Source organism: Anopheles marshallii, chromosome 2 (assembly GCF_943734725.1).
Source record: "Anopheles marshallii chromosome 2, idAnoMarsDA_429_01, whole genome shotgun sequence".
Lineage (NCBI taxonomy): Eukaryota > Metazoa > Arthropoda > Insecta > Diptera > Culicidae > Anopheles > Anopheles marshallii.
The window spans coordinates 81,733,400-81,746,930 of NC_071326.1; the positions used below are offsets into that span (position 1 = coordinate 81,733,400).

Here is a 13,531-nt window from a genome sequence, read left to right on the forward strand (position 1 = left end):
TGGAGCGTTTTTTCATTTAAATACGATTATAAAACGTTTTTTTTTATATAATACACGGGTTTCGAGAGACGAAAGCTCTTGAAGCCATATCACCATCACCAGAAAACTCGAATTCTGACTAGACGAAGGGCATGTTGGGAGGCTTTGGTTCCTTTTGACATACGTGGAATGTGTAAGCTATTTTAAGCGTTTAACCTTGTTTCGTGAACAATTTTTCACAAAAAATGTAGCCTCAATTTGTACCGGAATATGTTAAATATGAAAATGACAATATCGAGCATCAGATTTGATGACTCATTGAAGTTCCCAAAAATGACCAACACGCCAAGTGACGTTTGAAACGGTGCCGCTATTGTTTACGTTGTGAGCGTGTTGACACCGGTACCGGTGCCGAGAACGGTACCAATTCCAGCGTCAAGATGTATCACCGAAACTTGGCCCACTTGAATCCGTACGAGCTGCACAAACATCTCATTAATGAGTACATGCTGACCAAGCCGGGCGATACCAAACTGCTGCAGCGTGACACCTCCCGTGACAAAACGGACCACGATGTGGTGCGCGAAAACCATCGTTTCCTGTGGGACGGCGAAACGGTGGACAGTTGGGAGAAGCAGCTGGCCAAAAAGTATTACGACAAGTTGTTCAAAGAGTACTGCATTGCGGACCTGAGCCGCTACAAAGAGAACAAGGTAAGCGAAAGGTGTACCGATTTCTATCCTCGCGGCACCGATTCATATACCTCCGTACCAAGGTCTCGTTAATTCATCATCCTTCGAGGTTGCCATGCGTTGGAGGATCGAAAAGGAAGTCGTCGTTGGCAAAGGCCAATTCGTGTGCGGCGATCGGAACTGTGAAGAGCGGAGCGAACTGCGCAGCTGGGAGGTAAACTTTGGATATCTGGAGCAGGGACAGAAAAAGAACGCTCTGGTGAAGTTGCGTAAGTTAAACACTGGATAAAATCGTCAATTAAACTAATCAATACACGTTTTTGTTCGCAGGATTGTGCCCAAAATGTTCAGACAGGCTGAACTATCGCTCTAAAAAGAGAGAAATCAAACGACTGACGAAGCGAGATCGGAAAACAAAGACTCCCAGCAGTAAAGGGGTTTGTGATGAAGCTTCCACTAGTTCCGTTGCCAAACCAATTTCGCAGAGCAATGCAATCGAAACAATTTCCGAAGAAATGACACCGGAAGACGGAATGGAACCAGCGGCAGATGAAAAGGATAGTTCCACCGTGCTTGATGTCACCGAAGGAAGCTGGAGTAAAGGTAATTATAGAAAGGGGTCATTATGCATCATTGATCGAACTAACAGATGTATTTACCTGCCTTTTCTGTAGGGACCGAAGTGGAGGAAAAAACGCGCGAAGAAGAATTTGACGAGTTTTTGGAGGATCTCTTACTGTGAGGTCCTCTAAATGCATTGGCAAACAGCTTCTGATTCGAATTACCAACAACAAACAACAACAACTTTGGGACGGCCCGGTGGCATGATGGTAGCGGCGCCAGTCTTCACACGAACGGACCGGACTAAAATCCCATTCGGAGCAATCCCCCGTACGCAGGACTGATTATCCAGCTACGAGTAAATAAATTCGCAAAGAAGTCAGAAAAGAGGCAGACCTAGACTTCTTGAGGTTGTTGTGCCGAAAAAGAAGAAGCTCGTCATTGCAGTGGCTCCTCCATAGTTTTTGTGTTGTTAACATTGAGGTAATTTTTTATTAGCTGATATTAACAATACATCTACACATTAAAAGTTGAACAATAAACGAACAATAGACAGATACGTCCGTGCAGCACGCCGGTCGTGGGCAGAGAGGGAGTTTAGTAACTCTGCCTTTTACGCCAAATGTCAAAAGGGAGTGCTTGACAGTTGCGCCTAGCCCAGCACAGGGTGCTCCAATAGTAATAGCAATTCTACACATACTAGTTTAAAATCTTCCCACGAAGCCTTGGTGAGCTTTTGAAAGTGGCTTTATTTCAGAGGCGTATGTGAGTATGCCCCGACTTTCAAGGTTCTATATTGTGTCATCTTCGATCGTTGCGACATACTCTAATACATTAATAGCACGACGTGTGACATGCTTTGAAGATAATATAACAGTTTAACATCTTCTAAGAACCACTTAATAGTTATAATTCAACACATAGATTTCAGCTCTCAGCTTCAGTAACGAAAAGTGAATCACTGCTCCTTTACACTGAAATGAACTATTAGGATATTCCTAACGACTGGATGGTAGAATAAATAAATGAAATAAATAATTTGTATCGCTGTTACAATAAAAATTCAAAAAGTAAACGAAAATTAGTACAAAGTTTCGGATGCTTTCAGTTCAGGGAAAATACCAGCAAATGAGATAATGTTTGTATAACACATACGTGAGTGTGATGGGCCTGCTATGCTTATTTTAATCAATCCGACGTCAACCTCATGCTTATCAATGTTTTCCGTATATGCTCACCATTTGCAAAAGGTTTGCACTCAGTTTGATTCTACATTCGCAGTGATCACATCGTGCGTGCTGGTGTCAAAGACAATGAACACGTCCTTAATCTGTATAGCCATCTCGCTATTAGCGTTAGCGTATGGCCAAGATACGAAAGATGAGCTGGTAAGTGCCACATATTCGTTTGACTCTATAATTTTCCACTAAATGAAAAGTGTGTACTGTGTTGATTGCTATTTGTTTTTTTAGATATGCCCCGACGGATACTGCGTTGCGAAGCGCTTATGTCCTAACGGCACGTATGTTAATGATTCAACACTTGCCCAAAAATCTGAGCTTGTTGAATTGCGCGTGGGGCTTGACATCAATGATATCGACTCATGCGCAGATTATTTACTAAAATGCTGTAATGATCCAGCCACTTCAACAGATAATCCACTGGACAGTGGGGTAAGTAGACACAAGCTATGGATTTGAGTGTACCGTTTGTAATGGTTGTTATTTTAGGAAGATTTTGAAATACCTGCATCTAGCATTAAATGCGGACAGTTCAACAATGATGGATTGCACTACGAACTGCATCATAATGACTCCTTGGCACAGTATGCCGAATTCCCTTGGGTGGCGTACATAATTACAGACGATAATCCGAATGAATCCGTAGCGAAAAGTGACTTCGTCTGTGGCGGTACTTTGATTCATCCCCGGTTTGTAGTTACAACTGCTCACAATACGGATGGCAAATCGAACTTGATCGCGCGCTTCGGCGAATGGGACATTAGCACCACAAATGAACCCTATCCGCATCAGGTAATAAGCCAAGTTCTCAGATTTATTATCGTTGGAAACTACTGACTCTCATTTCTTCTACAGGACATCAGCGTCACGGAAGTCATCAAACATCCCGACTATGTGTACAACCCGATACAGAACGATATTGCACTGTTATTGCTTGCGGAAAGCGTGCAATACCAAAAGCATATTCAGCCTATATGTCTGCCGCAGCCTGCCGATCAGTTTGCAGGCGAACGTTGCATCTCCAACGGCTGGGGCAAGCAGCGTGGAGTGTACGCGAACGTGATGAAGAAAATAACACTTCCGGTTATTGCCAACAACGATTGTACTCGAATGCTGCGATTTGCTGGACTTGGACCGTTCTATAATCTTCGGAAAGGTTTCATCTGTGCTGGTGGTGAAGTTGGCGTCGATATGTGCAAAGGTGACGGCGGATCACCACTCGCGTGCCAAACCGACAGTGGAACGTTCGTGCTGGCTGGAATTGTTTCGTGGGGTATCGGATGCGGAGGTCATGATTTACCTGGTGTTTACGTTGCTGTAAATCAGTACGTAAATTGGATCAACGAAATTTTCACACGCCATAGCTTAGAAGTTGATATTATTTTGTAAAATGCAAGAAGCGAACGAACGGATTCGTTCTGATTACATTTGGAAAAAATAAATGATGCTTGGACATTTGCTTGCAATACACAATTCTGCTTCCCGTTCACATTGACATATGACCTATGGTAGATTTAGTACCGGGGAATACCCAGCTTTACTTATCAAGAGATTACGGGTGACGGGTTCTGCTCTTCTTTTTCTTTGCATTAAGCATGTATTGAATTGCTATATTGATGCTGCTGAAGCTTCCACGGGTAGTCGGTGTATAGTGTTCAGACGAGAAAGCATCATATTCGCAACTACAATGCCTTGTTCGGGCTTTCTTTTAGTGATCTGCAGCTGGTTGATCTTTTCATGCGCAGCGATGCGTAGCAACCCGGATGATCAGCAAGTAAAGTATTACCTATGAAATGATCGTGCAGCGTTAGTTTCGAAAACAATACCTTCTCTTCGTAATATCTTTTCGTAGGAATGTCCGGGAGGTTTCTGTGTAGTGAAAGAGCTGTGCCCAAATGGAATGTACGTCGAAACAAATGCACAGACTAGCGGTATTATTGTGCCTCGAAATCGTGAAGATAATGTGTGCCGGGATGAGAAAGTGTGCTGCCGAAAAGTAAGAAAAGTCCGAGCTAATATGGTAAGCCGATAAGTGTTACACCTAAGCGTTACACGTTCATGTGAACTTCATGAATTCCCACACTTTACGGAATGTGTTAATTGTTGTTTTGTTTGCTTTTTTCTTCCTTTTTGCTTAGCAATGTCCCGGTGGTTATTGCGTTGCTAAGCACCTATGTCCTGACGGCACGTATATTGCTGATCCTACACTAGCTCAGAATAGTCAGCTCATTGGTTTACGCACGCCAGTTGACATTGATGATTCCGATTCGTGCGCAGATTATTTACTAAAATGCTGTAATGATCCAGCCACTTCAACAGATAATCCACTGGACAGTGGGGTAAGTAGACACAAGCTATGGATTTGAGTGTACCGTTTGTAATGGTTGTTATTTTAGGAAGATTTTGAAATACCTGCATCTAGCATTAAATGCGGACAGTTCAACAATGATGGATTGCACTACGAACTGCATCATAATGACTCCTTGGCACAGTATGCCGAATTCCCTTGGGTGGCGTACATAATTACAGACGATAATCCAAATGAATCCGTAGCGAAAAGTGACTTCGTCTGTGGCGGTACTTTGATTCATCAGCGGTTTGTAGTTACAACTGCTCACAATACGGATGGCAAATCGAACTTGATCGCGCGCTTCGGCGAATGGGACATTAGCACCATAAATGAACCCTACCCGCATCAGGTAATAAGCCAAGTTCTCAGATTTATTATCGTTGGAAACTACTGACTCTCATTTCTTCTACAGGACATCAGCGTCACGGAAGTCATCAAACATCCCGACTATGTGTACAACCCGATACAGAACGATATTGCATTGTTATTGCTTGCGGAAAGCGTGCAATACCAAAAGCATATTCAGCCTATATGTCTGCCGCAGCCTGCCGATCAGTTTGCAGGCGAACGTTGCATCTCCAACGGCTGGGGCAAGCAGCGTGGAGTGTACGCGAACGTGATGAAGAAAATAACACTTCCGGTTATTGCCAACAACGATTGTACTCGAATGCTGCGATTTGCTGGACTTGGACCGTTCTATAATCTTCGGAAAGGTTTCATCTGTGCTGGTGGTGAAGTTGGCGTCGATATGTGCAAAGGTGACGGAGGATCACCACTCGCGTGCCAAACCGACAGTGGAACGTTCGTGCTGGCTGGAATTGTTTCGTGGGGTATCGGATGCGGAGGTCATGATGTACCTGGTGTTTACGTTGCTGTAAATCAGTACGTAAATTGGATCAACGAAATTTTCACACTCCATAGCTTAGAAGTTGATATTATTTTGTAAAATGCAAGAAGCGAACGAACGGATTCGTTCTGATTACATTTGGAAAAAATAAATGATGCTTGGACATTTGCTTGCAATACACAATTCTGCTTCCCGTTCACATTGACATATGACCTATGGTAGATTTAGTACCGAGGAATACCCAGCTTTACTTATCAAGAGATTACGGGTGACGGGTTCTGCTCTTCTTTTTCTTTGCATTAAGCATGTATTGAATTGCTATATTGATGCTGCTGAAGCTTCCACGGGTAGTCGGCGTATAGTGTTCAGACGAGAAAGCATCATATTCGCAACTACAATGCCTTGTTCGGGCTTTCTTTTAGTGATCTGCAGCTGGTTGATCTTTTCATGCGCAGCGATGCGTAGCAACCCGGATGATCTGCAAGTAAAGTATTACCTATGAAATGATCGTGCAGCGTTAGTTTCGAAAACAATACCTTCTCTTCGTAATATCTTTTCGTAGGAATGTCCGGGAGGTTTCTGTGTAGTGAAAGAGCTGTGCCCAAATGGAATGTACGTCGAAACAAATGCGCAGACTAGCGGTATTATTGTGCCTCGAAATCGTGAAGATAATGTGTGCCGGGATGAAAAAGTGTGCTGCCGAAAAGTAAGAAAAGTCCGAGCTAATATGGTAAGCCGATAAGTGTTACACCTAAGCGTTACACGTTCATGTGAACTTCATGAATTCCCACACTTTACGGAATGTGTTAATTGTTGTTTTGTTTGCTTTTTTCTTCCTTTTTGCTTAGCAATGTCCCGGTGGTTATTGCGTTGCTAAGCACCTATGTCCTGACGGCACGTATATTGCTGATCCTACACTAGCTCAGAATAGTCAGCTCATTGGTTTACGCACGCCAGTTGACATTGACGATTTCGATTCATGCGCAGATTATTTACTAAAATGCTGTAATGATCCAGCCACTTCAACAGATAATCCACTGGACAGTGGGGTAAGTAGACACAAGCTATGGATTTGAGTGTACCGTTTGTAATGGTTGTTATTTTAGGAAGATTTTGAAATACCTGCATCTAGCATTAAATGCGGACAGTTCAACAATGATGGATTGCACTACGAACTGCATCATAATGACTCCTTGGCACAGTATGCCGAATTCCCTTGGGTGGCGTACATAATTACAAACGATAATCCAAATGAATCCGTAGCGAAAAGTGACTTCGTCTGTGGCGGTACTTTGATTCATCCCCGGTTTGTAGTTACAACTGCTCACAATACGGATGGCAAATCGAACTTGATCGCGCGCTTCGGCGAATGGGACATTAGCACCACAAATGAACCCTATCCGCATCAGGTAATAAGCCAAGTTCTCAGATTTATTATCGTTTGAAACTACTGACTCTCATTTCTTCTACAGGACATCAGCGTCACGGAAGTCATCAAACATCCCGACTATGTGTACAACCCGATACAGAACGATATTGCACTGTTATTGCTTGCGGAAAGCGTGCAATACCAAAAGCATATTCAGCCTATATGTCTGCCGCAGCCTGCCGATCAGTTTGCAGGCGAACGTTGCATCTCCAACGGCTGGGGCAAGCAGCGTGGAGTGTACGCGAACGTGATGAAGAAAATAACACTTCCGGTTATTGCCAACAACGATTGTACTCGAATGCTGCGATTTGCTGGATTTGGACCGTTCTATAATCTTCGGAAAGGTTTCATCTGTGCTGGTGGTGAAGTTGGCGTCGATATGTGCAAAGGTGACGGAGGATCACCACTCGCGTGCCAAACCGACAGTGGAACGTTCGTGCTGGCTGGAATTGTTTCGTGGGGTATCGGATGCGGAGGTCATGATTTACCTGGTGTTTACGTTGCTGTAAATCAGTACGTAAATTGGATCAACGAAATTTTCACACGCCATAGCTTAGAAGTTGATATTATTTTGTAAAATGCAAGAAGCGAACGAACGGATTCGTTCTGATTACATTTGGAAAAAATAAATGATGCTTGGACATTTGCTTGCAATACACAATTCTGCTTCCCGTTCACATTGACATATGACCTATGGTAGATTTAGTACCGGGGAATACCCAGCTTTACTTATCAAGAGATTACGGGTGACGGGTTCTGCTCTTCTTTTTCTTTGCATTAAGCATGTATTGAATTGCTATATTGATGCTGCTGAAGCTTCCACGGGTAGTCGGCGTATAGTGTTCAGACGAGAAAGCATCATATTCGCAACTACAATGCCTTGTTCGGGCTTTCTTTTAGTGATCTGCAGCTGGTTGATCTTTTCATGCGCAGCGATGCGTAGCAACCCGGATGATCAGCAAGTAAAGTATTACCTATGAAATGATCGTGCAGCGTTAGTTTCGAAAACAATACCTTCTCTTCGTAATATCTTTTCGTAGGAATGTCCGGGAGGTTTCTGTGTAGTGAAAGAGCTGTGCCCAAATGGAATGTACGTCGAAACAAATGCGCAGACTAGCGGTATTATTGTGCCTCGAAATCGTGAAGATAATGTGTGCCGGGATGAGAAAGTGTGCTGCCGAAAAGTAAGAAAAGTCCGAGCTAATATGGTAAGCCGATAAGTGTTACACCTAAGCGTTACACGTTCATGTGAACTTCATGAATTCCCACACTTTACGGAATGTGTTAATTGTTGTTTTGTTTGCTTTTTTCTTCCTTTTTGCTTAGCAATGTCCCGGTGGTTATTGCGTGGCTAAGCACCTATGTCCTGACGGCACGTATATTGCTGATCCTACACTAGCTCAGAATAGTCAGCTCATTGGTTTACGCACGCCAGTTGACATTGATGATTCCGATTCGTGCGCAGATTATTTACTAAAATGCTGTAATGATCCAGCCACTTCAACAGATAATCCACTGGACAGTGTGGTAAGTAGACACAAGCTATGGATTTGAGTGTACCGTTTGTAATGGTTGTTATTTTAGGAAGATTTTGAAATACCTGCATCTAGCATTAAATGCGGACAGTTCAACAATGATGGATTGCACTACGAACTGCATCATAATGACTCCTTGGCACAGTATGCCGAATTCCCTTGGGTGGCGTACATAATTACAAACGATAATCCAAATGAATCCGTAGCGAAAAGTGACTTCGTCTGTGGCGGTACTTTGATTCATCCCCGGTTTGTAGTTACAACTGCTCACAATACGGATGGCAAATCGAACTTGATCGCGCGCTTCGGCGAATGGGACATTAGCACCACAAATGAACCCTATCCGCATCAGGTAATAAGCCAAGTTCTCAGATTTATTATCGTTTGAAACTACTGACTCTCATTTCTTCTACAGGACATCAGCGTCACGGAAGTCATCAAACATCCCAACTATGTGTACAACCCGATACAGAACGATATTGCACTGTTATTGCTTGCGGAAAGCGTGCAATACCAAAAGCATATTCAGCCTATATGTCTGCCGCAGCCTGCCGATCAGTTTGCAGGCGAACGTTGCATCTCCAACGGCTGGGGCAAGCAGCGTGGAGTGTACGCGAACGTGATGAAGAAAATAACACTTCCGGTTATTGCCAACAACGATTGTACTCGAATGCTGCGATTTGCTGGACTTGGACCATTCTATAATCTTCGGAAAGGTTTCATCTGTGCTGGTGGTGAAGTTGGCGTCGATATGTGCAAAGGTGACGGAGGATCACCACTCGCGTGCCAAACCGACAGTGAAACGTTCGTGCTGGCTGGAATTGTTTCGTGGGGTATCGGATGCGGAGGTCATGATGTACCTGGTGTTTACGTTGCTGTAAATCAGTACGTAAATTGGATCAACGAAATTTTCACACTCCATAGCTTAGAAGTTGATATTATTTTGTAAAATGCAAGAAGCGAACGAACGGATTCGTTCTGATTACATTTGGAAAAAATAAATGATGCTTGGACATTTGCTTGCAATACACAATTCTGCTTCCCGTTCACATTGACATATGACCTATGGTAGATTTAGTACCGAGGAATACCCAGCTTTACTTATCAAGAGATTACGGGTGACGGGTTCTGCTCTTCTTTTTCTTTGCATTAAGCATGTATTGAATTGCTATATTGATGCTGCTGAAGCTTCCACGGGTAGTCGGCGTATAGTGTTCAGACGAGAAAGCATCATATTCGCAACTACAATGCCTTGTTCGGGCTTTCTTTTAGTGATCTGCAGCTGGTTGATCTTTTCATGCGCAGCGATGCGTAGCAACCCGGATGATCTGCAAGTAAAGTATTACCTATGAAATGATCGTGCAGCGTTAGTTTCGAAAACAATACCTTCTCTTCGTAATATCTTTTCGTAGGAATGTCCGGGAGGTTTCTGTGTAGTGAAAGAGCTGTGCCCAAATGGAATGTACGTCGAAACAAATGCACAGACTAGCGGTATTATTGTGCCTCGAAATCGTGAAGATAATGTGTGCCGGGACGAGAAAGTGTGCTGCCGAAAAGTAAGAAAAGTCCGAGCTAATATGGTAAGCCGATAAGTGTTACACCTAAGCGTTACACGTTCATGTGAACTTCATGAATTCCCACACTTTACGGAATGTGTTAATTGTTGTTTTGTTTGCTTTTTTCTTCCTTTTTGCTTAGCAATGTCCCGGTGGTTATTGCGTTGCTAAGCACCTATGTCCTGACGGCACGTATATTGCTGATCCTACACTAGCTCAGAATAGTCAGCTCATTGGTTTACGCACGCCAGTTGACATTGACGATTTCGATTCATGCGCAGATTATTTACTAAAATGCTGTAATGATCCAGCCACTTCAACAGATAATCCACTGGACAGTGGGGTAAGTAGACACAAGCTATGGATTTGAGTGTACCGTTTGTAATGGTTGTTATTTTAGGAAGATTTTGAAATACCTGCATCTAGCATTAAATGCGGACAGTTCAACAATGATGGATTGCACTACGAACTGCATCATAATGACTCCTTGGCACAGTATGCCGAATTCCCTTGGGTGGCGTACATAATTACAAACGATAATCCAAATGAATCCGTAGCGAAAAGTGACTTCGTCTGTGGCGGTACTTTGATTCATCCCCGGTTTGTAGTTACAACTGCTCACAATACGGATGGCAAATCGAACTTGATCGCGCGCTTCGGCGAATGGGACATAAGCACCACAAATGAACCCTACCCGCATCAGGTAATAAGCCAAGTTCTCAGATTTATTATTGTTGGAAACTACTGACTCTCATTTCTTCTACAGGACATCAGCGTCACGGAAGTCATCAAACATCCCAACTATGTGTACAACCCGATACAGAACGATATTGCACTGTTATTGCTTGCGGAAAGCGTGCAATACCAAAAGCATATTCAGCCTATATGTCTGCCGCAGCCTGCCGATCAGTTTGCAGGCGAACGTTGCATCTCCAACGGCTGGGGCAAGCAGCGTGGAGTGTACGCGAACGTGATGAAGAAAATAACACTTCCGGTTATTGCCAACAACGATTGTACTCGAATGCTGCGATTTGCTGGACTTGGACCATTCTATAATCTTCGGAAAAGTTTCATCTGTGCTGGTGGTGAAGTTGGCGTCGATATGTGCAAAGGTGACGGAGGATCACCACTCGCGTGCCAAACCGACAGTGGAACGTTCGTGCTGGCTGGAATTGTTTCGTGGGGTATCGGATGCGGAGGTCATAATTCTGCCGGTGTTTACGTTGCCGTGACACGATATGTAAGGTGGATCACGGAATATCTCATGAAACATTCTCCGGCGAATGAGCGGATCCATTAAGGCTGCATATGCTAAAATAGATGATGCTTTGGACATTTGCTTGCAATACGTAATCTTGCCTCGTTGAACTATGACCCTGGGGTAGATTTCGTACCGGGGAAACCCCGTCTTCGCTTATCAAGAGATGCGATACGGGTTCTTCTTTTCCGTAGTTTTTTACTTTATGTAAGCATGCATGCATTGCTAAATGGAAGTTGTCCAAGCTTCATAGATCAGTTGGAATACAATCGTCAGACAGGAAAGTGTCCTTTTTCGTAAACACAATGTTTTGTAGGGGTTTTCTTTTAGTGATCTATAGCTGCTTGATCATCTCATGCGTAGCGAATGATGACGCGGATGATCCACAAGTAAAGTATTACCTCTGAAATGATCATACAGCGTTAGTTCTCAAACAATGCCTTTTCTTCGTAGGAATGTCCGGGAGGTTTCTGTGTAGCGAAAGAACTGTGCCCAAATGGAATCTACGTCGAAACAAAAGCGCAGACTAGCGGTGTTATTGGGCTTCGATTTTCTGATGTGTGCCGTGAAAAGGAAGTATGCTGCAAAAATGATCAAAATGTTCGAGTTAATATGGTAAAATTAGTGTCACATATCGAGCACCTCTGGAACCTAACTGTATATGTATTGTAGATGAACTCTAACTATGAGATTTCGATGGAATACGGATGTGGTGTACACAACCCAGATGGGATTGGTAATCAAGTCGAGGTCAACCATACATACGCTAAGTATGGCGAATTTCCGTGGGTTGTTGTCATTTTACAAAACGATGCGATCCTCGGTGGTGGTACGCTGATACATCCGAGATTTGTGCTTACGGCAGCGCATATACTGGAATTGAAGGACTCGAAGAACTTAGTCGCCAGCTTTGGAGAATGGAATTTAAAACAGAAAGAAAGTATCCTGCCAAAACAGGTAAACGATGAGCAATCGATAGTGTACGGTATTTGATAAAGACCAATAATGCCTGTCTTTGTATTATCTTTTCAGAATATTCAAATACAAAACACAATTGAACATCCTGAGTATGAGCATGAGGGTCTAAAAAATGATATTGCGTTAGCACATCTGAAACAAGATGTGCTTTATGATAGGCATATACGACAAATCTGCTTGCCCAACCCAACCGATGTGTTCGATAACCAACTCTGCATCTCTACCGGTTGGGGCGTAGATCCCATATCACTTGCTTCGTCCTCATATATTTTGAAACGCGTAGAACTGCCGGTTATACCACGAAAAAAGTGCAAGCGAATGTTTGCGGCGACACGTTTGGGAGATTTCTTCCGTCTGCACAAGAGCTGCCTTTGTGCCGGTGCCGTGGAAGGCGTAGACATGTGCTATGGAGATGGTGGATCTGGTCTATTTTGTCCGACAGAGTCGGGATCTTACGTTTTAGCAGGGATTGTTTCTTGGGGCTTAAGTTGTGGCCAGCAGGACGTTCCAGGCGCTTACGCGAATGTGGCTAATTTTGTAACGTGGATTAATTCTACGATAGCAGAAAATGTGTAATGTAGACATTTGCTTGCACTTGCTTAATGTCCATGTTATTAGTTTTCCATTTTAGTGTTTGGCTAGAGCAATCGCGTATACCCGGGATAAGGCAATTTGCAATGAGCAAATGCCTTGTAAAATTTGCAAAAACTCAACACTATGTTGATAATACGATAAATGCCGTCATATTGGAGTAAATAAATTAATAAATAATTTGGCTAGAGCAGGGGTATCCGGACTTTTCAGCTCGCGGGCCGCATTGGTTGAAACTATCGTACCGTGGGGCCAATCACTTAATAACTTACGGGCCATTTACGCAGATACTGCGCTCCCGATATTTTTTTACTTAATTTAGTGTTACCTTATTACCTTGAGAATGCTGTCAACTGGTTAATTTGTTAACATTGTTAAGAATTGAAAATAAAATAAAATTATCTTTTTTACCAACGAACATAAATAAAACGCAAATATACGCAGCCCCAAAACTGCAATCGTCCATTGTGTAAACTTCATAAAATAAATCGATTCAATTTTCCTCCGCTAAAGT

At 43.2% G+C, this 13,531-nt stretch overlaps 6 protein-coding genes across 6 annotated transcripts; all 6 read left to right on the plus strand.

Moving 5' to 3' along the window:
• The first annotated feature begins 419 nt into the window (after nt 1-419).
• On the plus strand, nt 420-1,413 carry LOC128710300 (protein FRA10AC1 homolog). The gene is made up of 4 exons (XM_053805350.1): nt 420-692; nt 781-940; nt 1,002-1,274; nt 1,346-1,413. Exons 1-4 carry the CDS (start codon nt 420-422, stop codon nt 1,411-1,413), a joined length of 774 nt encoding a protein of 257 aa, XP_053661325.1.
• A 1,132-nt stretch (nt 1,414-2,545) lies between these two features.
• Nucleotides 2,546-3,862, plus strand: LOC128710299 (inactive CLIP domain-containing serine protease A28-like). The gene is made up of 4 exons (XM_053805349.1): nt 2,546-2,620; nt 2,705-2,909; nt 2,967-3,265; nt 3,329-3,862. Exons 1-4 carry the CDS (start codon nt 2,546-2,548, stop codon nt 3,860-3,862), a joined length of 1,113 nt encoding a protein of 370 aa, XP_053661324.1.
• Nucleotides 3,863-4,220: 358 nt separating this feature from the next.
• Nucleotides 4,221-5,769, plus strand: LOC128718688 (inactive CLIP domain-containing serine protease A28-like). The gene is made up of 5 exons (XM_053812308.1): nt 4,221-4,247; nt 4,326-4,493; nt 4,612-4,812; nt 4,870-5,172; nt 5,236-5,769. The coding sequence occupies exons 1-5, from the start codon at nt 4,221-4,223 to the stop codon at nt 5,767-5,769; spliced, it is 1,233 nt and encodes a 410-aa protein (XP_053668283.1).
• Nucleotides 5,770-6,127: 358 nt separating this feature from the next.
• Nucleotides 6,128-7,676, plus strand: LOC128718689 (inactive CLIP domain-containing serine protease A28-like). Its single transcript, XM_053812309.1, has 5 exons — nt 6,128-6,154; nt 6,233-6,400; nt 6,519-6,723; nt 6,781-7,079; nt 7,143-7,676. The coding sequence occupies exons 1-5, from the start codon at nt 6,128-6,130 to the stop codon at nt 7,674-7,676; spliced, it is 1,233 nt and encodes a 410-aa protein (XP_053668284.1).
• A 358-nt stretch (nt 7,677-8,034) lies between these two features.
• Nucleotides 8,035-9,583, plus strand: LOC128718690 (inactive CLIP domain-containing serine protease A28-like). Its single transcript, XM_053812310.1, has 5 exons — nt 8,035-8,061; nt 8,140-8,307; nt 8,426-8,630; nt 8,688-8,986; nt 9,050-9,583. The coding sequence occupies exons 1-5, from the start codon at nt 8,035-8,037 to the stop codon at nt 9,581-9,583; spliced, it is 1,233 nt and encodes a 410-aa protein (XP_053668285.1).
• Nucleotides 9,584-9,941: 358 nt separating this feature from the next.
• LOC128718691 (inactive CLIP domain-containing serine protease A28-like) lies at nt 9,942-13,002 on the plus strand. Its single transcript, XM_053812311.1, has 7 exons — nt 9,942-9,968; nt 10,047-10,214; nt 10,333-10,537; nt 10,595-10,893; nt 10,957-11,469; nt 12,121-12,405; nt 12,481-13,002. The coding sequence occupies exons 1-7, from the start codon at nt 9,942-9,944 to the stop codon at nt 13,000-13,002; spliced, it is 2,019 nt and encodes a 672-aa protein (XP_053668286.1).
• Nucleotides 13,003-13,531: the final 529 nt, after the last annotated feature.